The 26647-nt window shown below is 42.1% G+C and overlaps 1 protein-coding gene across 2 annotated transcripts; it reads left to right on the top strand.

The window, feature by feature from the left end:
- Positions 1-1637: 1637 nt before the first annotated feature.
- Positions 1638-26647, top strand: LOC136437068 (geranylgeranyl pyrophosphate synthase-like). Of its 2 annotated transcripts, XM_066431534.1 has the most exons (3): positions 1638-2238; positions 4107-4225; positions 21183-26647. In XM_066431534.1, the coding sequence occupies exons 2-3, from the start codon at positions 4160-4162 to the stop codon at positions 22008-22010; spliced, it is 894 nt and encodes a 297-aa protein (XP_066287631.1). In that variant the 5' UTR covers positions 1638-2238; positions 4107-4159; the 3' UTR covers positions 22011-26647. The 2 variants fall into 2 exon arrangements, with proteins under 2 accessions (XP_066287631.1, XP_066287630.1); XM_066431533.1 differs by lacking the exon at positions 4107-4225 and having other exon boundaries at positions 1648-2238.

Below are 26647 nucleotides of genomic sequence, written 5' to 3'. Positions count from 1 at the left end.
GGGACCTATTCCCAAGGGACTGAAAAATCAAACCATAAATTCAGGTGTCAGATGAAAAATTGTATCATGAGATCATATTTTCCTATCTGAGAAAATTGTACTACACATTTTAAAGAAATTTATTTTTTCACGCGCAAATTCTTCACGCGCAAATTTTCACGCGCAGAAAACCCGTTCCCGCCCCTAAGGGTCATACTAGATCGGAATTAGATCGGACTACACCCACAGAATCTAAGTCAAATGCAAAAACACAGGCGTAGAGCTAAATCACACAAGAGTTCCACGACCTCATATCTCCATGAACAGTTCTATTCATGCAAATAACTTACACATTTGCATAATATATGCTTGGTCATAAACACCTTTATCTTACTTACACATGTTGCAATATTGACAGTCCTGTAATTTTCCAATTAGATGAGATATGGTGTTTTTGCATTAATTATGCAAATTAGGAATTTATTTGCATCATTGGTATCTGTTGATGATCTACTTTCCATAAACTACATACGTTACATGTATTTGAGTCCGATAATGGAAAACACTGCAAATATAGACTTTCCTCATTAGCTATGCAAATTAAGTCACAATTAGCATGATTTGCACTTCATTGTGTACATCTCTGTCTAAGCTACCTGTATGCTAAATATCATGGAAATCCGTTGTTCCTTTGTTCAGTTATTTTCCTTAGAAGATTTTCACGATAACGCCCCTGCAGTTCCAGAGCAAGCTGCTAGGGGGCCCAAACCCACACCACGTCTTTATTACACCACAAGCTATCTGCCATCAAAAAATCAAGACCATAGCACGTCCAGGTCAAGAGATACAAAAATGGAATTTCTGCTGCAGTACCAAGGTCAAATACCAGGGGGGGCAAAATCGACCTTGAATTTCAGCTTCACAACACCTGCCCACATACCAAATATCATCGTAATCCATCAAGAGGTTCTTGAGTTATGCTGACTACAGTAGTCCGGAAACACAAACAGACAGACAAACAAACAGACAGACAGACAAACAGGCAGACACACCCAAAACAATATCTCCATTTTTCATGGAGATAATTATGCTGACGGGCAGAACCACGGAGGTTCCTACCTGACCGAAGACTCGACTCTACTCTACTCATAACCTCATTGACAGAACTTACCGGCTCGCAGCGCAGCCACGACAACCACAAAGACTTTGACGTTCGCCCAGACCTCCTGCCTCAGGGCCTTCTTCTGTTCCTGCGGGTCCACCTTGGGTCCTCCCGGCATCTCCCCGCCCGGTCCTGCAGGCTGCAAACGGATCATTTCTGTCTAAAACTGAACAAATGACACCCAACAAATGACACGGGAGGAAAACACGTACTTCCGGTCTGCTTCTGGACGCGCCCGGTTTGTGATAAAATGTACCACTTAGTTTAAGGGATCAATAGAAATTATTTTTTCAATTGACAAACTCATTTTGCTCTTTAGATAGCGTATTCTTATAATGTATTACTTAATTGATAGTAAGCAATACCAAAAATAGCTATTTTGTGTCTTTCAATTGCTCATCAATCTATATAACATTACGTTAATATCACTGTCCCCACATGAATAAAGTGGTTTGTTCTTACTGTCGTAAACTACTCCCAACCCGCAGCAGCAAGACGGTTTCAAGGTAGCAGAACACAGTTTTCGGCCTATGGGGGCTTCTATAGTTAAGGACCCCAAAGTGACCCACATCGACGTGGATAAAATCATAGTAGGGTACCCTACAAAATCACGACAAACGAATATATTGAAGTCGAGGGTACGATCTACAAAATAAGTGAAAACCAAAAAAAGTTATGGTTTAATAACAATTTGACGGCCACTTTGATATGGGGTCATGCGGAAGTGAAGCCGACTCACCTCGGCAGGCAGCTGCAAAGGTCACGCGCATTTATACGCCGAATGGAAAAACTTCACAATCTCATTCCTACGATCTGAAAGCCCACTTATTATACTACCATACAGTAAATTTCGTGCCTCGCTGGCACTCACGTCAACGTTTTTACATACGGTTCAAGATTTAGGGCGCACTATTTTCTTACCTCTACGTCACAGACTCCGGCGGTCGCGGCGAAATACTGTGTACTTATACCATAAGAAGAAGTTCCAGGAAAATATGGCGACGGAAAAACTCCACGTTTTATCTGAGAGGGGAGAGGTGTCAGAACAGATTCTGATGGAGCCTTATGAGTACATCTGTCAGGTCCCCGGGAAACAGGTATTTTTATATCAAACTGCCGGCAAAGTAGAGTAGAGTAGAGTAGAGTAGAATTTTCGGTCAGGTAGGACTGTTCCATTTTAGACCGCTCTTCATTGTTGAATTGGCAAAAGATAGCCCTGCAACAGTCGGGTATCAGGACAACTCGGCCCATTTCCAACTCGGCCCATTGCAAATCTGGTCAACTCGGCCCATCGCGGTGGTCAACTCGGCCCATCGCCAAATTTCCACAAAATAAAACAAAAGAACACTCACCTTCTAAACCACAACCTCCTGACTGCAATTTTTAATGAGTGAAATTATGAATGAAAGACCTTTATTGCACGTTTATGCTCTGATGAGCTAAGTACAGGTCATGGTGACAAGCAGAAGAATAGTTACAGTGGTAACAGAAATTTGATATCTAACAACATCTAAATACTAATTAATACCGCTATGTACATGTTCAATTTTAATGTTTACCCGCCGTGTCCCGGGTAGTAACATACAATACATGTACATGTAATAAGTAACAATATCTCCTTGCGTAATTGTCAGACAACTTCGACTTGCTTTTAATAGGCAATCAACATAATTTTCATAGAGACCGTGTTTTTTTGTCAGAAAACTTTGAACTGTTGACTGAGGGTCTGCATGCCCTTTTTCGTTAAGCATTACGAGCGATTTTAATTCACCGTTAATTGTTGCCGGCCGCCCTGAATTTACCGTTAAGCATTATCGGTATATTAATCGTGAAGCGTTACTAGTCGTTTTAATTCTACGTATATGTAGTGCGTTATTTGTCACCCTGAATTCAACGTTAAGTGTTATTGAGTAATTCCTCGTTAGGCCACACCATCTTGATTTTATGGATGACATCCTCTGGAGACCCCAAAACTAATACGCGCGGGCGAAAAAAAAGAAAATCCAGCAAAAAAAAAAATGCTGCTAAACCACAGGACTACTAGTACAAAGCTGGTATTGCGAACAATACTGGTATTGCGTACATGTAGGTTGTCTTGTTCATCATAGCAGACTCAGCGCAAGTGATTGATTTTTAATATATTGACAAGAACGACCAAAGAAGTATACTATTAGAAGATATTTGGCTCCAAGGACTGTGGATGATATATGACTGATGAGAATACTAGTACTCATATACACCCATAAGGGCAGTTTCAACATACATGGCGTTGAACTTTATATTAAGCATTCCATGGTTTACGCTCACAAATCTCACTGTGAGACCTCTGCCAATCCCTCAATTCCTCTCCCATGTCTCTCATTATTGCAAAAGAAACGTGTGAGAGCCACTCTGGATAGGTCGTGTTTGCAATTGTCTGGATCCTCTCGTACAACTGTGGAAACGCAAGATCCCCCTAGCCAACATCGATGGCATACCAATCCACAAATACGCCCCAGTTTTCCGATAAGCCGGCACATTGCTAGCCTTTTGCGGCAATCTAAGTCAGCAAGTTCCGGAGTTCCGTGTAGCCTTGGAGGAGGTGATTTTTTTTTTACAACAGGCAAAAATCAATGCGCGCGCGGATGTCATCCATAAGAGTAAGTTGGTGTGGCCTTACGCAGGAAATAGCGTTTCAGTGAGTCAAGATTTCAAAATTTTCTCCAGGGAGCATGCGGCTCCGGCGAAAATATGTCGGGAGGGCGCCCCCACCCCCAAAAAATTCAAGCTGGAACACTTCTGTCTGTTTTTCACTCTACCATCAAAGGTTTCCCCTCAAAATTCAGGAAATTAAGCGTTTCACGGTTCAAGATCTTAAAATTATCCCGGCCGGGTGCATGTCAGGCCTTCGGCGAAAAATATTGTCAGGAGGGCGTCGGCCCCCCAAAGGTCAAGCTGAAACTCTTCTGTATTTTTTCACAAACAGAGATATCATTCGCCGCCGAATTTAAAGGGTTCGGAGCAGGCGTGAAAGAATGCATGGCGTACCAGGTCTCTTGCCACAAGATCAGGGCGACGAGTGGCAATCAACCGTCATCTTCAGGGGTAACTCATGTTCTAAATCTGCTGAATTTACCGTTAAGCGTTGTCGGCCGGCCTGAATTTACCGTTAAGCTTTATCGGCCGGCCTGAATCTACCGATAAGCGTTGCCAGGACCCCCCCCCCCATGCAGACCCTCTTCACTTAATTTGAGGTTTTTGGAGACCCATACCACCGGCGTTTATAGGCAATCAACTTGATTTAATACAGAGTCTAACAGACCACGTCTTTTTGTCAGAGAACTTCAAACTGTTGACTTTAAGGTTTTTGGGCCGAGTTGACTATGGAGATGGGCCGAGTTGACTATGGAGATGGGCCGAGTTGACTAGGGAAATGGGCCGAGTTGACTGGGCCGAGTTGGTAATGGGCCGAGTTGTCCGACATCAACAGTCGCCGCGGCTATGTAACAAATATTCATCGTGATAGATTTTCATAGTAGGCAGGCACCAGCCCTGTCTGCTATATTAACACGTTTCTGTCAGCCTGTCTTAGCTGGCATATAGAGTTATCGCCTCTTTGCCGGGACTACTCACTCCCGGGTACCGGTACACAGTACCGATACAGTATCGGTATTATCAATCAGGTACAGGTCAAAAAATACCGGAAGTTGTAATATCGGTACTGTACCGATACTGGCCAAAATCAAACATATACTTACACTGTTACACTGTTTATACATGCATACATACTTCTTGGAACAGACCACAACATTGCTAGTGCCTACCTCAAGAATAGTAACATTTAAAACAGGGAGTGGGGTATAATTCCATTCACAAAGCAACACTTGCGTCCCAAGTGCCCATTCATGCCCATTCATCACGTTCCAGCCCCACTGTGTTTCTCGGGAATTCCCGGAACAGTTCAAGTTACTTAGTAGGGTAAACATCTCTTTGTACTGTAAATAATGTTCCAATATCAGAATTGTATAAGTGCACAATGCACTTCAATATAGTAGATTACTTTGTAGACATGCATAGACAACAGTGAGTCATAATCTAGACATTGTAATTGTCACAAAAAGTTTTAAAGCAGTGTGCAAAAACACACTGCTCCCCCTGCAAACAGTATACCCAACTCCCAGGCAACAGTAACATATGTGGCACGTGAGCTAAATCGTTGACCACCCTCCCAGACCTCCCCAGACTCCAGCAAGCCCAGTTCTCCCTGGCAACACCCAAAATAAACACACGTGGCCCATGCTCTGAGACGGTGGCCACGCCTCCCCAGACACACCGGCGCCGGGTTCTGTGGCTGACTCTGAGAAACTAATCAGTGCTTTTGTTTCACAAAAGGCAACATTGAAGCACAAACGGCTTGGGATTTCTCACCCATACTAAGAAAATTATGCACTACGTAATAGATAGGACCCGGGAACTGTATGGCTATGTGAATTACCACATAGTGATACAGTTCCCGGGTCCTATCTATTTTAGAACCCGACTGTCTTTCCGAAGCATATAATACAAATATATATATCAAACATTTTTGTTGATGTGAAGGTGTTTGTAGCAAAAAGCCAAAGGAAGGAAGTTAAAAAGTAGAAGCTTCCATGGCCAGACCATGACGAATCTTCTAGCACCTCTGACCTTAGTGGGACCAATGTAAGTGTTGCTGCATGATTAAAAGAAAACAATCCAGCCTGTTTCTGTCATTCAAATTGCTGGCGCCAAAATTGAATAAGAAAAACTGACACCTTCTAGGGCAGGTTGTCTGGGTCAGGCCCTGGTGGAGAAGTATCATGTGATGATTTTATCCAATCTGGTTGCTAAAATTTTACCTCTGGCTCTTTCAGTGTGCATTTTGTGCTCTCTCGGTCAGGATTTCACTTAGCAGGCTCCTTAAGCCGAGATGGCCTCTTTCAGTTTGTGAACCCGTCTTGATCTAAACCGTAAGTTTGATTCTGTTGTTCATTGTGAAAATGTCAAGATCAAACTGATTTTGTTAACCCCCAGATTCTTTCACTATATTTGCCATGAGTTTGTTGAAACTTCAGATTGTAATTTGTAGACTGTTTTTGAAAATGACTGCCATTTTCCTTCAGTTTATTTGCCAAGACTTTGTCGAAAGTTTAGATGTTGTAGACTGTTTTAGAACTGGAAATGATCAATAAGTATGAGAAATTCCTTGTTTTCCCTTCTTTCATGTAGTCACGGTGTTTCGGAAATTGTTGTTGTTTGAAGTTGAATAAACTGGTATATGGACAAGGCTGTCTAGTAATCCCTTTGGTTTCCTTCTGAAAGGTAGTGTCTCTGTGTTAGTCTGATTGACAGGTTGGTTAGTGCATGGGCGTCTCCTTGATAGTCTGATTGACAGGTTAGTTAGTACACCCCTGGCACTTGGGGGACCCTACTATGTGGATTTAGTCACAAGAAATCCCTGCTTCTGATTGGCTGAGGGAAGACAGTCGGGTTCTAAATCTCCCACAATGTATATTTTTTCCCTTCTGTATTATCAGACAATTTACTTGTTTAACACTTGTGCTATAAGTGAGGTTTCTTTTGATGTTGGGGTTTGGTGACTTTGTGAGAACTGAAAGTGAAACTGATACCGCCTACTATCATGCGGCGGCCCATAACTGTAACAAATTGCGGCCAGTCACTTAGCGATATGATTGGTTGAAATCAGTTACCGGCCTGATGCAATCATTTTTCTGTGGTTTGATTGGTCTATTAGTAGGGTACCTGTCAGTTTTGTTTTCATGCTAGCCTGATCAGACTGGTAATTTGACATGCCCGTTCCAAAGTTTGGGAACATATGACAAAGAGCATGGGGGAAACTGTCGGAAACACAGCAAAATGTAAACATTGCAATGCCATGGTTAAATGTAGTGGAGGCACTACAAACTTGTCTTTAATAGATAATAGCACTTGTGCTGTTCAAACATGCTTCTTTCATTGTTTAAGATCGACCATAATTTTAACTAGTAGTTCAGGTACAGGTTCAGGTCCGGACCTGTACCTGAACCTCTGTACCGGTACCTGTACCTGTACCTAAAATTTTTTTAGGTACACAGCTCTACTTACTAATCAAGCCAAGCCCGTAAACCCACCCCTGAGCGGGCTACTCTCACCTCTCAAATAGAAGTACCCCCTAGAATATAAGTACCCCCCGGAAAAATCTTCAAAATCTAATAATCTGAAATAAAAGTACCCCCCGGAAAATTTCAAAATTGACAGTCGAGGTAAACTGTGTGCACACGACTGTCCGAGGGAAATAAGATAATAAGCAGGTAGGTTGCATCTATTCAATTATACCTGAGGACCTGATGATACCTACTAGTATTAAGTACAGTCAAACCTGCCCAAGGCGACCACCCGGGGGACCGAGCAAAAACGGTCGCGATGGACAGGTGGTCGCCATGAAGAGGATTCCAATCATATCATGTTTCCAGGTCGAGGTGTTGAAATACAGTGTACTACGTAGATGGATGAAAAATTATGTGATTTTAGACAGCATGACCCCCACAAGGTTCAATTCTCATTGACAGAAAGATCCTACAGAAATTACATTTTCTGTTATCGTTGTAATATTTGTATACCGTTACATCGTTCGTTACAAATGTTCGTCATAATTTTGACTATAAAAAAAATGTCTGCCTCGATGATCGATCTCCCAGCGCCCTCCCACATTCACACGTTACGTTTAAGTAAGAGTACACACACACATAAAATCTAGGTTTTAAAGCCATCAATCCCTAGAAAACACTTGCTGACCCCAGCCTTCTTTTGGGCGCCGACCGCTGGATTTAAGCGGCAAAAAGTTTTCGATCTGACAACTGAAGGCTGAAAACGGGAATTTGTGATACCGCCGCCGAGCCACGCGACCGCATCGAAAGGTAACACTGGAGCAGAACGCACAGCGTCGGCGATTACAAGCAAGCATCGCCCAATAAAGGTTTATGTGAGTCATGGAAATAACAAGAATATAAGAATATTAATATTTATCAATGACGATATTCATACACAGAAGCGTCGTGATTTAGAAAAGTCAGAGTTATGCCGCGCTGAAACAAAGATGGCGTTGCGGACCAAGGAACAACATGTCTTGACCAACGTTTTGCCCTCCGCTAAGTCATTTTCCGGCGGAATTTAGTAAGACAGAGACACATTTTTTGTTGAAAATACAAGAAATGGATAGTAATTTCTGAGAAATCTGACGTTTTGACGCCATGCACTATGTGATCGTTTTGAAAATTGAGTTCAAACCGAACCGAGCTTGCGGTAAACAATAAATTTACGATGGGCACAACAACATCGATATTTAAGTATTCACAATCCTTTGTATTTACAATGTTTATAGTGGGGACATTTTATCAAAACACTTCATGGAGGAATCAATGCTATTCATATATCTTTTTCCGTCAAGGTCTTAAAAACATTTCCGCGAAATCCGACAGCAAAATTCGATGTCACCACACGCTGGAAAAACGCGGTCGCCATGGCCAGGGATTGTGCTCTGTGCGGTCCCAATTCGTGGCGGTCGTGGTCGCGTTGGACGGGTGGTCGCCTTGGGCAGGCCGCTTAATGCTTGTGCCTATGGGGAAAATTTTCCGGACCGAGAAAAAGCGGTGGCCATGGTCAGGTGGTCGCGTTGAAAAGGTGGTCGCCTAGGCAGGTTTGACTGTATATGAATATTGAACAGAATTACTGTACGCTTGTTCAAATCATGATGATCTTCCTCGCCACTTCGATAAAATATAATAGTAATGTTGAAAAATTGGGCATAGGGGGCCACGGTGCTTCAAATTCAACAAGTGAAAATGTACATGATACAACTTGTATCTGCATTTTCTACTTGGAACTTGCAGCAAGTGATCAAGGAAAATTGTTACATGAATTTCATTATCTTTTATCATTACTGACATAAAATCAAAATCATCAGATAGCTAAATTTTCTAAAGACATTACCCCCCCCCCAAATATGAACACCAAAAAATGGTTTATGTCCATAAACTCTTGCTCCATAGCGTCGAGAACAAAGTTTTTGTGAGACGCTCGGATTTCGAGTTCCCGCGGTTGAGCCCACAATACTGAACAGAGCTCGACTGTAAAAGTAGCGCAGCGTCTCAGGCCGCACATACAAAAAAATTACCGATTACATTTTAACAATAGATGATGATGATTTGGTTTATTTCATATCATTAAAAAGTATCACAGTTTCGCAGTGCACGCGACGCACGAAACGGCCCTTTACCGCTAAATTTGGAAAATCTTATGGTTATTCTAAAATACAAATCCCTAGAATATAGATAAGATTCTGTGTCTATCGTTGCCGCAAAATATAATATTTTCCACGCGTTTACGGTATCATTTTAAAGATCGTAATCTGCACTATTCAATATGCTGCTAGTTTTACTGTCACCATGCCTGATGGTGCCGCCGCCATGTTTCAATGGCAAAACATGCTGTTGTTACCGCTCGTTTTGTGCCGTTCTTAGATTTTACGGCCTCAAAACACATATCACAAGGGAAGTTAAGTTATAATTGTTGTTTTTGCGTGTAATGTATCTTCTGTGAACGAATTATTCTTCCGCCATGCTGCCGATAGCGGTCATCAAATTCTTCCCTGTGCAAGTCTAACCAAGGCTAACGTTTTAATTAACGTTTGATCAGCGTGCTTTGGTTTACGATGTAAACAGAGACTGTCAAAGTTATTTACATGAAAATTGTATTTTGAAATGTCAGTGTTGCGTCTTATTTTCCCCCAATAACAACGTTAACATTGTAACGTCATAGCGATCGACCGATATGTTACGAGTGCCGCAAGGATTTCACAAAGACCGCCGCCAGTCATACTCATAGCGGTGGGGAAATCAACGCCGCTAGGCCGAAAAAATAGCGAATTACTAGCAAAAATACCGGGGAAATACAACACATGTATGGGCAGAAAAACCTAGAATTTAGATTTTAGAGGGATTTCTGGTTAGCAAAATCCCAATTTTAGGAAAAATAATAAACGTACCGTCTAAAATAAGAAAGTACCGGGCGGATGTTGAGGCCAAAAAAAATAAACGTACCGGTACATTTATTTGAGAGGTGAGAGTAATCTGTCTGGGTGGGCGAGCACCACTCCCAGCGCCGTAGAGATACCGAGGAGCTCCGATGGTATGGTTTCCAGGCTAAGTAGGCGACTGTCGCTAACTGGGGGCCTGCATAGAGGGGTAGTGATTACGAATTACGCAATTTTTTTGCTGCCCGCCGATTACGAATTACGTTGAATTCTCAGAGCTGTGTAACAGTGGGGATCAACTGACCAGTCTAACGGGTCCGGACCTTTTAGCCTAGTGGTTAGCACGTTAAATTCCCAAGCCGTGCGGATCGAGATTGGCGCGGGTTCTAATCCCGGGAGCAGCGTTCTCGCACCCTTTGGGTTTTTACAGTGGCTCCCACGCCGGCCCTGTGAGTAACGATCAGATCACAGAGGGAAATTATGTCGTACTCGGAGACTCGGGATGAGTCTGGAAAGAAAAGGGGGAGTACTGTAACAGTGGGGATCAACCTCCACTAACAGACCTTTTAGCCTAGTGGTTAGCGCGTTGGGGTAGGGGGAAAACCCTGTATAGGTACCCGTACCCGTATACCTGTATAGGTATACCGGTATACCCCATTTGGGGCCACAACAAGCCAGGAAACACGCTATGACGGCCGCCATATGGGGCACCCAGAACGGCTGTTTTTTTACGGTCTCCACATTGATATACAGTTAGACACAAACAGTTGACTATACTCGGTCAGAAAATAGCTGAACAATCATATTTTACGATCTTTTGATTTCTATGAAGGACGGAGGTTTGGAATATACGGAATTTGCGAAGTTGCTTAGTTTGTACGGAGCGACTGTCAGAACGTGCGAGCACCGATCTCGGAGACCTTTCAAGTAAACCCGTTCTGAAACCTACAGCAAACGCCTCACGCTAAAGATAGAGACCGAGCAATGCATTTTCAGACAAATCACGCCGAATGGCCGTAAATTTTGTGTCGCAATAAGTGGTTACTTTCCGTCTAAGCGGCTAATTCGCACATGTGCCATGGCAGACCTTCCGTGCATCGAGAACGGCATTTCCTGTAGGTTTTACGCAGGTTTACTGGCAGCTCCAGCCAAACAGATCGTGAGTATTGCATCTGAAGATAATGAAGAGCGGGAAGATTGATAGTTTTGGTGTTTTTTCTATTTCATTTCAGAGCGGGTTTTAGTTGAAAAGTCTCCGAGATCGGGGCTCGCACGTTCCACAGTGCTCGGGGCGGGGAGGTCGGATATAAGAGTAATATCAAGCCAAAACACCCTTCGTTAGTCGCCACGGCTAGTCGTATTGGTAACGGAATAGTACCAGATTTCTGTCGGTTTTTCACTGCAACTTTTACCGATGTTGAACCCGATACAGATCTAGAAATCAGACCAAATCAATGGAGTTCGCCCGTGACTTTCCCGATAGCCTTCGTATATATTACCGACGAATGTCGGGCATGTGTCGGTTTTCACGCAAGAGGTCACTCGCGGTCATGATGTGTGTCAGGTCCCGATTATTACGATATTGTAGCAATATCTCGTCGGACGAGTTAGACATTTTTTTCCATTGTTTTCTAATTACCGTAAATTTTCCTTGATGTATTTTCGTCAAAAGGCAAACCAGGTCATTGTATGATTACTGTGTTGGTAGATAATTTTGTTTGGGGTCCTTTTTTTAAAAACTCCGCCGCTATTGTTATTCGTGGATAGCTGACCGCCACATTATGCTGTATATAGCTAGATCTCATGTATTCCATATTCGTCTTTTCAGATTCGTGACAACCGGCGTGCTAGTTATACCGGCCGTGCTTGAGGATGGGGACGGACTTTCCGGACAGATCGATCCATCTTAATGAAAAGACATTTGTTCATTAATTTATTCCTTTTGTTCCCGTTCAGTTTGCTTTCGTATTGATTTGTTTCGGTGTTGGTTTTTTCCAACTGTTTGTTTCATGTCACTAACACTAACACCTGACGTTCCCAGGAACTAACAAGTTCGGAAAGCTAACAGGAACTCACATAAAATTTTCACGGATTATATTTTATTAACAAAATGACAGTAATCAAAGCATTGAACTTGAAGCTGGTCCACAGGAGTTCGAGCATCGAGACGGATTAACCACCATCGGCTGCATTTTTCCGGACCACGGTAATTTGATACGCAGTATGTTAACAAGAGAAGAAATACTGAAATAATATGATAATGTAAATTGCTGAAAGAAATCAGGAAATACAATCAAACTACGAAATGAAAGTTGCAAACATTAAAAGAGATAACGAACTTTGTCGATGCAGCTCAGTTGTCCAGCATCCGAAACTTTCGTCTTGCCCGTATACATTTCTTGTCACCGACGGCAAACGAAGGACTACTGAGAAACGAATGACTACTGAGAAGAAACGTATTGCCTTAATTTAGTACTCCTAGATGGTAACCGGGGTGTTATGATGGTTATATCAATAAGGTTTTTTCAAACATTGCATTACTTTAACTGAATCTCGCACTGGATAAGCGCCTTTATTTGTAACGTTCAAAAACATGCTGCGACTTGACTAGTGACTATGGACTGACTATGGGATTCGGAATTATATTGTCAATTTATTTTCATTTAACGAATATGATTATGGAATATTGAAATATTCCTCCCAGTCTTACTGGTGATTCTTGCCACAGTTAAACCAATTGCAAGCACTAAGTAGCGCAAAAATCAGCGCATATTTCTGCGCAAAGTGCAGCGATTTGGGCCATTAGAAGTTGACGGCTCCACGAAAAATTAAAAAAGAACGTTTGTTCACAAACTGTTGGGATGTTTTCTAGTTTCAATAAAAATGCATCGCTTTTGTTTCCAATTGTAAGTACATGTAACAACCATTTTTTTTTCTTTTCCAGTGTCCCAACTAGGCTAGGAAAGATATATGATGATGGCTCACGTGCTTTGTTAGCGTTGGCAAAGACGCCGTCAGAACAAAACGACGAGTCAACTAGTAGAAGTGCAAGGACAACACCCAGAGACCGGAGGCCTTCATCAAGGAAGCAGATAGAGATGGATGTAAAAAAAAAATTAAGAATAACAAAACATCAAACATGGTAATATAAACATAACATCATAAAAGATAAAAATAAATTAAAGTAATGTTGACTGTAACAGTGAAAAATAAAACATAGAAATTAATCGATGGGCTCGAACCTGTAAATCTTGCCTGGTTAGGATTGATGGACAACAAAACTACCAGGTGAGCTATCAGCGCTATTCAAATTACGCTCGTTCGATCGTGTATATGATATGAGCACTTATCGTCTGTTAAAAAAAATCGCGTCAATTGTTCATATTATCACTTTGTTAGCGAACGACGACCAACTGATATTAATTAATGAAACGAAATGTGTGACATGTTAAAATAGAATTGAACAAAACAAACAGAAACACGTAACGTTCGACCGTAGAACAATGCAAGTATAGTCATTACGGACTGCAGCTGTGGAACCCCACGTTATGGGCCGTTTGTATTAAAGTGGTTTGAAGGTATTGTTACCTCGCCGCAATATTTAGCTCACCGCGATACGCCGCTTGCGTTTACGAACAAATGGCTGCCGTACGGCGCCGCGAGCTGTAGGTTCGATTCCGGGTTTATACTTCCGCGTCCTTTAAATGAATTTCCTTGGTTATTGAGAACTTATCGATGTTTCCTCGTTTATAATATCTTAACTATGCTTCCCATACTTACCGATTACAGAATTCTACAGAAATATCGTTCCTTTTAATATATTTTTTTTGCCGGTTGTAATAAAAGCTTTATTGACAAAACAAACAGTACAGCGAGTTCGGCACGTTCTACTACAAACTACGTACAAACTAAGTCTTTTAACCAAGCAATAAAAGTTAACATCCGTAAATATCAAATATGGTGCTGGAGAACAGCTGATCGATTATCGTCTGAAGTTTCCTTTTTATTAAGCTGCGTGCCGCGACGATCATGTGCTTGTCTCTCGGCTGTCAATCATGCAGTGTCCATGGTAACCAGTACCGCGGCTACCCGTCAATCAACGCCGTTGCCATAGTTTCATCCAAGCCGGGGAGTCCCCTCGCCGTGTTTGTTACTTGTTGCCTTGACGACCGGCATCGGAAGTCTGTGGGAAAAAGAAACGACGTATTACCGACAAATTTGTCGGGAAACATGGGTTTCTTATCAGGAATTTCGAGACCATCGAAAAATCACCGTGTGTATGTCGGGAAATGTACATCGACCGATGCAACACCGATGGTGCTCCGACCAGCCTATTAAAAATCCGGAGGACAACTGTTAACGTTTCCCGATACATTCCCAGAGAAGCGTGACTATGTGTTCCCGACATGTTTCCAGTGTATACCCGAGCACTGTGTACGAACTTCGCAAATTCCATATTTTACAAACCTCCATCCTTCATAGAAATCAAAAGATCGTAAAATATGATTGTTCAGCTTTTTTCTGACCTAGTATAGTCAACTGTTTGTGTCTTCTATCAATGTGGAGACCGTAAAAAAACAGCCGTTCTGGGTGCCCCATATGGCGGCCGTCATAGCGTGTTTCCTGGCTTGTTGGGGCCCCAAATGGGGTATACCGGTATACCCATACGGTTACCTATACGGGTACGGGTACCTATACAGGGTTTTCCCCTTACCCAGCGCGTTGATTTCCCAAGCCGTGCGGATTGGGATCGGCGTGAGTTTGAATCCCGGGAGCGGCATACTAGTACTTGCCCCTTTGGGTTTTTACAGCTGATTGCATTAAATCATGAGGCTTCCCAACCGATGGTAACAATTTTGATTAAACAATTTCTGCATCAAAACTATTGATTTTATGTTTGGGGGTGACAATGTTTATTCCCACACTAAACAAATCTTGACCCTCTGAAACAGTATTTCCTTGATTTTGAGTGCCAAATTTTGCTGGTAGACTTACTTGTACAGGTAGAGACCAATTTTTATTGAGTACTGACACAGTCACGCTCTTGTCCTAGCAGTTTTTGTTGCGAAATTTCTGCATTTTTAGCGGGTTAGGGACCTTTTAAAAAACCTACACCAGAGGTGAAACAACACCATGCATGGTATTTTAATGGGTAATATTGCTAAAATGAACCAGTCATTTTTTGCCTGTCTTGCCGAATTTTGGGGCCAAATCTTTGGTCGGATCTTGACAGAGTCTACCACGCAACAGCTATCACAAAACTCGTACAAATGGGGGCGCGGTCTTCCCTTCTGCCCTGGGTATGCAGTTTTGTGTCGGGCCGTAGACAGCGGGTACTACGTTACCAACATGGACTTGTCACTATCACATTGGGAGGCACTCACCTGTGGGGTGGCTCAGGGAACTTTGCTAGGGCCTTTGATCTTCTTGGCCATGATCAACGATGCTGGGACACTAAACAGCGACTACTGGAAGTATGTCGATTATCTAAACCTGGGGGAAATCCGACCTGTCTACTCACCTTCAATCATGCAGAACAACTTACACGAGTTAGACGACTGGTCAGAGAGAAACCATATGCTGAATCCCAAGAAGTGCAAAGTTCTACAGATTTGCTTTATGCAACGACCCCCACCTCCCCCAGTCCTTACACTGGGAGGCCAAGCACTCACCCTAGTAACACAAGCCAGACTTCTTGGACTTCAGATCCAGTCCGACCTGGGATGGGACGCACAAGTGGACAGTATGGTATCAAAGGGGAGCAAGCGCCTCTTTCTACTGTGCCGATTGCGCCGAGCTGGCCTTCCGACAGAGGACCTGACGGCCATCTATCGCGGGTATGTTCGACCGCTCCTCGAGTATACAGCCCCAGTTGCGTTTCAACGCCGCCCTCAACAACAGCCAAATCAACAGACTGGATCACATTCAGAAATGTGCCTGTAAGATCATATTGGGTCGCCAGTATACCTCGTATACGGACACACTGAGAGCATTAAATCTGCAAACTCTTTCTGACCGCAGGCACGACCTCTGCGTGAGCTTTGCAAACAAAGTGAGACAATCGCCACGTTTCTGTTCCTGGCTACCTCCGACTCGAGGTGAACAGCACGGCAGACTGTTGAGGAACTCACTCCAGCTCTAAAGCCAGGGGTACTAAACGTTACACCATGAGTGCGAAACCTGCACTGGCTCAACTTCTTGGTGGACCAAAAAAAAACTGACCCGTTATTAGTATTCTGGATGACAGTAACCTTGCTTTTATATTAGTAATATCGAACATATTGTACTGGAAAAACTTTATTGACTGTATTTTACCGGAGTGAATCCGGATGAACGATGATGATGATGATCGAACATAGATACAGCTTTTAATTGTGTTGGTCAACGTCTCGACGATTATTGAGAAGTCTGAACTGTTAACCACGCTACTTGTACATAGAAATATTATCGTGTCGACTTAACTGCATACGTGATTGTAAGCTACGGCACAATTCAGTCTCCATACTGCAATGCCGTTTTGTTCCATGTTTTTTATCAATAAACCAATTACTACCACATCTTCCATCGACCTTACACGATCCACCGGTATTTTCGACTTGCATATCATTTTTACTTGCAAGTTGCTTAATTGTATTTTGAACCCTGACTAATAAGCTTCTATATTTAAATATAAAAACTGCAAGGTCACAACTTATGTTCAAGTTCCTGAGCTCCCACAACTGACGATTGAAAAACTTCAACTCAGCTGAATTACTCAGTGACTGTAGAATATGGAATAATCCAGGATGACACCACATGTACAGTAGAAGCCACATAATTGCACAACGGATTAAAGCACACTCCATTTAATTGCACCAAATCCCCAAATCCCAAACCGGTTCCCATTCTCTCTATTGTTAGTGACTCTGCATATCTGAACGGCGCATGGTCACCAATGCCGAATAACTGTACCAAATTTTTTCAAACATTGACAACTAAAAAGGCGCGCTAAAAATTGGCAAACGCGGGACAAATGAGCCAATAACTTCCTGTGTAGAGGCACAATACCGCTAATTTGTTTAAAATTGTTTTGAGTAACAAAAGAAGGTGGTCTCCATTGACAATCACGTAGATAGCGATCGTATGGGAGGTCCCGGGCGGGTCACGGAACGAGTCGGCATTACGCTTTGGCAGACAGCAAGCTATACTCATGAAATTGCATGGTCTCTACCTGTACACTGTCTTTTTACTGTGAATGCATTTTAAGTTCGCGGGGATTTGATTTCCCATCAAGGATGACATGTTGCCGGTGGTTTTAGGTTCCCGGCAGCAGTATATTCATTTACTGCTACAATCATAAAAGACCGGCGTCTTTACGTACATCTAGTCGGAAACCACACAGGGACCCGGCAAGGGCTACAGACACGTAGGCGCACATAGCAGTTGGTTTTGGCGGTGCAGTACTGACGTGATCATCTGGCACATTCTTTTATGGCAGAGCTGAATCCGCGTCCTAGAAACTTACTACATTCACCCAAAGGAGGTTTACGCGGGTTCGGTTCTGCTATAAGGAAAATGATCTCCTGGTACAGTAGTACAGTACATTGTACAGTAATGCACTACCATGGTGTACACAGTCAAATCAAGTCTGCCCAAACATGAGAGGGGCCTCTCTGGCGCTTACTGATTTCACTCACTGTGTCCTGAGATGTCTTAGCCTGAGTACCAGCCTTTTTAGCTTCCGTCCGCTACACAAGCTCCGCTGCGCTACCCAAGCTCTGCTCCCAGCCAAGCTTACAACACGCAAACACGCTGTATATTGAATATTAAAATTACGCTTGCCTCATGCCCTCTTGGAGATGCAATGTTACCACCAACTTCTGTATAATGTGGTCCTAACTAATCTCCAAGCAGATCTATAGGTTGCATAAAGACCGTATCAAACTGGCAGAGGAAGTTTTGCAACCCAAGATCTGCGATAACTCAAACAGGGCGGGGCATTTCTATTCAATAAAGGTGTTGCTGCCCCTCCTCGTTGTAATGCTAACAGCCGTACGAATGTCCGGGGTACTAATCTTTTTATGACCGATTTCTGGGACAAGCCCAGTCACCCGCGCACGTCCCAGTGGGAGGTTCGCGCCTTGGTTGAGCCAAGACTTGGTTGAGCCTAGTAAAAAGCTCTCACAATAGCAGTTTCTTTCACCCATCGGTGATGTTTGTGGCATCATGGAAAACCGTTCTTACAAAAACATTCGTAGACAATGTTTACTGTTTCAGGTTCAAGCCACTATTACTAGATATTACAAGTGCCCGCCTGTCCGCAGCGTTTCCACCAGAGGGCCGTCTTCCTGTCCAATGACGGCCTTATCTCGCTTTGCTATTGTTATGCTTGCGAAGAATCGGTGCCTTTGAAAACGTTTTTCAAGACTCAATCGAAGAAAGTCATCGGGAAAAAAACAAGGAAAAACGTAAACATAAAAAACGTAAGAATTTCGCCCTCGCATTTCAGCTGTGACGATCATCATTTTGTGACGATTGAAGCAGTTTTGGTAGCGATCTTCGTAACAAATTGATTTTGGAAAAGAGACCAAGTCTTTTTTGCTGGCAACATTAAGTTTATTTTTCCTGGGTAGTTTAATTTTCGCGGTACAGCTCTACCAAAGTGGACGGCCTCTCAGTCGCGGTCTGGAGGTGTCAGACGGTGCGCAGCCGAACCGTGACAGCCCGGCATGGCGCCGCACGCCCGTGCGGACAGAGAGTAATAAACTCACTTACAGAAGCACAGTTTGATTAGGTAACAATTAGATGTTAATAGCCTTTGTTCAGACCGACTTGTTCCAGACCTTAGACTGCATTACAAGCTCCTTCTTTCAGTTGGATAGGGTCTTTGCAATCTATTGGGTCTGGTTGGAGACTGGTCCTAACTTCCGTTTGCTTGTTTTCCCTGCTATTTGCAGCAGTTCATTTGCAGATCGTTGGTAAACACAAGGAAGAGCGGCGGATCTCTTTGCACGCGGCGCCCCTATTTTCAGGGAAGAATCTAGCCACACAAACGCGGAAAAAATGTTGTATTTAATATTATCACATAGATTCAAGAAATAGAATATGTTATATTATGTATTTACCACTCACTTCTGTATTCAAAATGCTTCCTGTTCCGGTCTACTCCTTATATTCGCTATCTACTGGTATTTCATTTCATAATGTAACATAATTATGTTGTTTTAGTTTGTTCCATTTCGTTCCATTTCGCACTTTCTGGGGACCGTGAAAAATCCATACAAATGTGTTGTACAATCATTGTATATACATTGTACAAGCTATAATAAGATTGCTCCTCATCACCAAATTACAGGAAGACATACTAGTACTAGTAGTGCAGCCCTCATACCAAACCTTCTAATTGGAATTACAGTCAAACCTGCCTAGGCGACCACCTTTTCAACGCGACCACCTGGCCATGGCGACCGCTTTTTCTCGGTCCCGAAAATTTTACCCATAGGCACAAGCATTAAGCTGCCTGCCCAAGGCGACCACCCGTCCAACGCGACCGCGACCGCCACGAATTGGGACCGCACAGAGCACAATACCTGCCCATGACGGCCGCCTAATTTTCAAGCGTGTGGTGACATCGGATCATTTTGCTGTCGGATTTCACGGAAATGTTTTCAAGACTTTGAAGGACAAAAATAAGGACAAAAATATATGGAAATTATTAGCAATGTTATAGCATCGATTCCTCCATGAAGTGTTTTAATAAAACGTTCCCCCTATAAACAGTCAGTAAAGACAAATGTTTGTGATGTTGTTGTGCCTATCGCCGTAATCTTATAGTTTACCGCAAACTCAGTTCGGTTTAAACTCAATTTTCAAAACGAATACGTAGTGCATGGCATCAAAAAGTCAGATTTCACAGAAATTACTGTCTATTTCTTGTATTTTCAACAAAAATGTGTCTGTGTCTTACTAAATTCCGCCGAAAAATGACTTCGCGGCGGGCAAAACATCGGGCGAGAAATGTTGTTCCTTGGTCCCGACGCCATCTTGGATTTGGCGCGGCCCGGATTTGGTGTACCGCTGACCTTTCTAGAATACGATGCTTTTGTGTATGAACATTTACGAATACTGTTATTGATGAAAATTAATATTCTGATTTTCTTTTTATTTCCATGAATCTCACAAACCTTTATTGGACGCTATGTGTTCTGCTGCACTGACTTATACCTTTCAATGCGGTCGCACCGAGCTTGGCGGCGCGGCGAAATCACACCGTTCCGTTTTGTAGTCAAAATTATGACGAAAATTTGTACACGGTGTAGTGGTATACAATTATTACAACGATAACGGAAAATATAATTTTTGTAGGATCTTTCTGTCAATGAGAATTGAACCTGGTGGGGGTCATGCTGTCTAAATTCACATAATTTTCCATCCTTTTACGTACTGTATTTGAAAACCTCGACCTGGAAACCAGGAGTGGAATCCTCTTCATGGCGACCACCTGTCCATCGCGACCGTTTTTGCTCGGTCCAACGGGTGGTCGCCTTGGGCAGGTTTGACTGTAGTCTGTCATTGCTGTGCCATTATTATCAATAACGTGTAATCCAATCTGTGAACTACTAACAAATCGGGTAAGAGATTCAGATGAAGTAACTACTGGCATGTGGTTTGAGTGGACCATTGTTTAAATGTCTGACTGACAATTCAGTCAGACAGTCAGGACAGCAATATGGCGGAGAGAACGTATGATGTCTTTAATGTTGACATCAATGTTAGTTACTGTATTATTGAATACTTGTTGATGGTAATACCATGTTTTATCTCTTCAATTCTTCTTACATGCTTTATGATATTCAAGTTTGAAAATGTGGATATCTTGTTTTTTTTGCCCGCCTTTTTTTTTTTTTTTAATGAGCAAATACTACAATAGTCTTTGGTAAGATGAGAGTTTCATATTTTCAACAACTTGTTATTCAACCCTATTTCAGAATAAAATGTAACAAACGCTACATGTTTGATTGTTTCACATTTTAGATCAGGCTGCAGCTGATAGAAGCGTTCAACTACTGGCTGCAGATCTCACAGGACAAGCTACAGACCATCAGTAATGTTGTGCAAATGTTACATAATGCCAGCCTGCTCATTGACGACATCGAGGACAACTCCAAACTCAGGAGGGGCATCCCTGTAGCTCACAGTATCTATGGCACAGCTCACACCATCAACTGTGCCAATTATGTGTACTTCAAAGGACTAGCAACAGTACTGATGTTAAACCACCCCGAATGTACCCGCATCTTCACTGAACAGCTGTTAGAGCTCCACCAGGGCCAGGGAATGGACATCTACTGGAGGGACACCACCACATGTCCGACGGAAGGGGAATACAGGGTCATGGTCAAGAAGAAGACAGGTGGACTGTTTGGGCTGGCGGTGAAGCTGATGCAGCTGTTCAGCGACAACAAGAGTGACTTTGTGCCACTGTCCGACACGCTCGGCCTGTACTTCCAAATAAGGGATGACTTCGCCAATCTCATGTCCAAAGAGTACACCGAGAACAAGAGCTACTGCGAGGATCTTACAGAGGGAAAGTTCTCGTTCCCAATCATCCATGGTGTACACCACGAACAGGGCACCACGCAGATTCTCAGTATACTCCGTCAGAAGACTACCGATTTAGACGTGAAGAAATACTGTGTGGCTTACTTAGAGAAGTTAGGATCATTTGAGTACACCAAAGAAGTGTTAACAGAGCTTGAGCAACAAGCACTGCAGCAGATCCAGGAACATGGGGGGAACCCGTACCTGTCTGCCATGATGGTGGAACTGTGCAAGGTGCATAAGCAGGCTGCACAGCAGTAATTTTTCAAACTTCTGCTGAGGTTGAAGAAAAGTCACAGAATATAGAAATCAATGCTGGGAAGTAATTATATGAATCAACATTCAATTGTAAACTGTCATTCCAAATGTTTGATACAATGTATAGAAGTACCTTTCAACCCAATATTGCTAATGCCCATTATCAAGAAGCACTAAATTAATGTACACTTATGAGGGGCACCTTCGCCCCTACATGTAGACCTCCTTGCTGTACACATATCTTTTTTTATTTCCTCATTTCATGATTGTAAATGAATTTATTACTTCAATACTTTCTGGGATTGAATTGCAAGAAAACTTCCCATTTATTAGGTTTTTATGTTAACAACTTTGTTAACTACTACAAATATTGCACTCTACATTTATGATGAACCCTTTAGGAATGTGGTTCTCATGTGTGTCAGAGTCAATTCCACATTACTGCGTGGGTGTTTGTTGCCTTTTGTTCTAACATTTTCAAAATCTTTGTAACAATCTATCTAAACAATCTCTAACATTTATTTGATGTGTTCCAATGTGTTAGAAAATTTATGAACATTGAACATGTCATTTGTATTAGTTTCTAAACTGTTGCAACATAGTTTCACCATTTGTTCAAACATTCTAAAAACCAGGCCTGCTAAAAACATTGTGTAACTGACTACTTCACACGTCCCTGCAAAGTATAGAGAATTATCCCTGGGTGCCATGGACCCAGTTCATACTAAGCAGCGCCCAAATCGCCGAAGCCGCATTCCTTCACACCAGGGGTCGAATGAGCGCGAGTTGTAAAATTGCTACTTCGTCATACACACTCTTGTTCCGACGGGATCGCTAAGTTTCGTCTGTATCCCCACATCCCCGAAGATGGCCATGGGCACGCGTGTCTCTTCGTCATCCTAGACGCCAAAATCGCCCGATTCTGCCATATTTCCGTGAAATGTTCCAACAAGCTAGGAGGTAGGCGAACATCGTATTATGGCGGCAAATAAGCGGAAATCAAGGCTGACGTCGCATGCGAGTAGTATGACCCCTTGAACCATGTCCGGGTCAATTTTCAAAGTAATGCGCCCGATGCGCATCGAGCGACTTGGAGCGTTCATACTAAGCCGGAATGCGGCCAAGTCGGCTGATTGGCTGCAATGCGCATCGGGCGTTTTCACATGCGAATTGGAGCGTTCATACTAGGCCACATCAATGCGGCTTTGGCGATTTCAGCGATTCGGGCGACTTAGTATGAACAGGGTCATGCATAGACAACTCGACACAAAAGAGCCACTGGTGTCCAGCAGTGAAATCTAAAAATATGAGAGGAAGACAATGGAGCTTGATTAGCACCTACTTTTATGGGGGCAATTACCCAAATCTACCATGTTGAAAATTGTTGGAACATGTTCCAACTCTGAAACAATTACATAGATGTTTGCAAATTGTTCTAAACAAAGAGCTATTTGTGCAGTTAGATCTACATTCAGAGTCACCTTTATTTCAAATATTATTATCTGAAAACCTTCTCCGTGAGACAAATCAGCTTATTTGCTTTACCAGAGTCAATTCTGACTTCTGACAGAGAATTGACTCTGGTAAAGCAAATAGAATGATTTGTCTCTTCAACGTCTGTTCACATTGTCAACATTTTATGACCCATGAATTGCCATCAGTGTAAGCCACTGCCACAGCAGTCACTGTTACATTAAAATGAGATGTAAGAAAAGGTTTTAATCACAAGTTCATATTTCTGGAAGAAAGGTATAATTATGTCCTTCTACAAAAACAAGGGTAGCAGACAAGAATGTACTCACCATCACCAGCACCCTCCACTATTTCTAGAACAGCTTTTTAAACTGCAGACCAGTTTAAATGGCAACCCATTGACTTTTTTTGTAATCTTTTGTCACAAGATGTTTACTACCTATCCACCTATATTGCATAACCCATCTGAGAAGGATACACCAGCTTCTAAAATGGATTTAAAATTCTTCCAAGTTAATCTACAAAGAGCTTTCTTGTGGTACAACTACTAGTTCAGGAGTAACATGGCAAACAAGATTGTACATGTAAATGGAACAAGATTGGCAATGACAAAAAGACATTGCCATGGCGACGGAGGTTGTTTTAATTTTTACTGTACCCTGCTTTAGGCACTGATAGGTGTTGTTAGCTCAGGAATTCCTATGGAATGCCAGGATGGAATTCGAGTCACATTGGTCACACTGGCATGCCAGGAACTCCAGTCCCAATGGAATACCAGGAATTCCTGGAGTCCTAATGAAATGCCTTCTTAATCCACAGAAGTGTCATTTTGTAAAAATGTGTCTCTGACAATTCTTGGAATTGCACAGGATTATATGAGCAGGATAGTGGCAGGATAATCATCTAGTACAGTTGCAGGCAAAATTATTCAGACAGACATCTTAAAACATTAAGACATCTAAAAAACATTGTAACAGCCACACACTGTTTTATAAAAGAACAATATTACTGTAGATCTGAGGTCTTAAATTGGTCATCACCATTCATGTATATCTAGGAGGAATGCCCCCAGGGGACTGCATGACCACTTTCTATCCTTCGTACTGCTGACTCATTCCAAACATTCTTATGGGATAAAGATTTCTGGAGACAAATGCCTGTGCAGTTCCTAGAATTCTTGCAAATTGCACACAATACTATACCAAAGGACCTTGCTATACCATTAGGCTCGCCCCTGAGGCGTCACCAAAAAAGACATTGCCATGTTTTCTTTTTTTTCTGTACCCTGCTTAGGGCACTGGGTATGTATCGAGTTCACGTAAAACCGGAATTTTTCGATACGAGTTAATTGAAACCAATCTGACAGAACTATAAACCATCCTTTGTTTCTGTTATTCCGATAATATCATGGATTACCTTTGCACGAATGCTATATATGTTATATTTTCTCACTAATAGTGATGATACATTGCCATAATATTGTAATTTGAAACTGTCGAACGCAGAATGACGGTGCTCTCGGACAGGTGCGAACATTTTTCCGGGAGAGAAGATTCGCCATTAGTATCTTGCCGCTAATTAGCTTTTATACAGCAGCTATTGTTCCCACCTTGGCTTGAAGAGAGTTCTAGTAAGGTAAGTAAGGTAAGTAAAGATATGTTCTCCAAATTGTATCCAAGAAAACGGTGGTCTAACCGATACCTATTCATAAATGATTTAGTCAAAGATTTGGATAATCCCGAATGCGAACCCCCCACTCAACACAATTTACTTGTTCCTTGTTTATTATAGGCAGATGATGTCGTGATATTTTCAGAGTCGGAAAAGGGATTACAACGTGCCTTGGACAGACTGAACATGTTCTGCACAAAATGGAAACTACGAGTAAACATGAAGAAAACTTAAGTTGTAATTTTTAACAAATCTGGACGATAAGTAAAAAATTCGAAATTTTCCTTTGGCTCAGATAGTATCGAAATAACAAATTCTTATTGTTATCTGGGACTATTGTTGTCCTCATCAGGCACTTTTTCCTCAGTAAAAAAACAGTTGTCCTTAAAAGCACGTAAAGCTCTTTTTAGCCTCAAACCGCTCTTTCGCTCACCTTTGTCCCCAAAGGCTCTGTTAAGAATATTTGATGTGTGTTAAATCTATTACTAGTATGTTATATGGCAGTGAAGTTTGGGGCAAGGACCATTTGAATGACAGGTTGTCCGATTGAAACTATACAGAACCGTTTCTGCAAAAATATTCTTGGAGTGCACAGAAATTCCAGTAACATAGCAAGTAAAGCAGAGCTTGTAGTGTTCCGGTAGATTTAGATGTGTCAATCCGCATAGTTAAGTACTGGTTGCGCCTCAGACAACTCGATCCTTTGACTCATCCTTTACAAGTAGATGCTCTATTGTATCAACAGTCTTTCCAAGTGAATAGCAACAAGAAAAACTGGTTACAACATGTGAAAGATGTGCTTGACAGTAGCGGATACTCCTTTATCTGGAACGCCAACAATCTCGATCTAGACATACAACATATATGTACATTGTTGAGAAAAAGGCTGACCGATATTTACATTCAAAGTTTTCTTTATAAATTATCTATCGATGACAGTAAGTTAAGATTTTATAGGAATGTTAAAACAGAATACTCAATGGAAAAATATCTAGAAAGCTTTCCAACAAAGATTTTGATCAACGGTCAGCTATGTGTAAGATACGAATAAGCGCACATCCACTAGAAATAGAAAAGGGTAGATATAAAAAGCTGCCCGCTCACGAGAGAATGTGTAAGTTTTGTGCAATGAACGCAGTGGAAAATGAAATACATTTCATTGGCCAATGCCCTCTATATGACGCTGAAAGAAACGAATTATATCAAACAGCTTCCGTTAATTCCCCTAGCTTTCACCATTTGAATAGCTTACAAAAATCCATATCACTACTAAAATCAACAAACCCACTTACGATACAAAACGTGGGTCTCTTCATTTTCCACTGCCTTCAAAAAAGAAGTCAAACCCAACCACAACCATAGTCAACCTTAGTTAACTTAGAACTTTCACAGTAGACTAGATAACTATTTTTGATTCCCATGTATTTCCATGTACTTGTTTGTCTGCAATTAGCCTTCGGGCATGAACTTGCAATAAAGTTATTATTTATAACTAA

Source organism: Branchiostoma lanceolatum, chromosome 6, assembly GCF_035083965.1.
Source record: "Branchiostoma lanceolatum isolate klBraLanc5 chromosome 6, klBraLanc5.hap2, whole genome shotgun sequence".
In the NCBI taxonomy this organism is placed as follows: Eukaryota; Metazoa; Chordata; class Leptocardii; order Amphioxiformes; family Branchiostomatidae; genus Branchiostoma; species Branchiostoma lanceolatum.
This window is presented reverse-complemented; position numbering and strand designations above follow the sequence as displayed.

Coding starts and splice junctions, on each gene's coding strand:
- LOC136437068 (XM_066431533.1), top strand. CDS start 2,137: ATGGCGACGGAAAAACTCCACGTTTTATCTGAGAGGGGAGAGGTGTCA. Junction 2,239..21,182: donor GTCAGGTCCCCGGGAAACAG/GTATTTTTATAT, acceptor TTCACATTTTAG/ATCAGGCTGCAGCTGATAGA.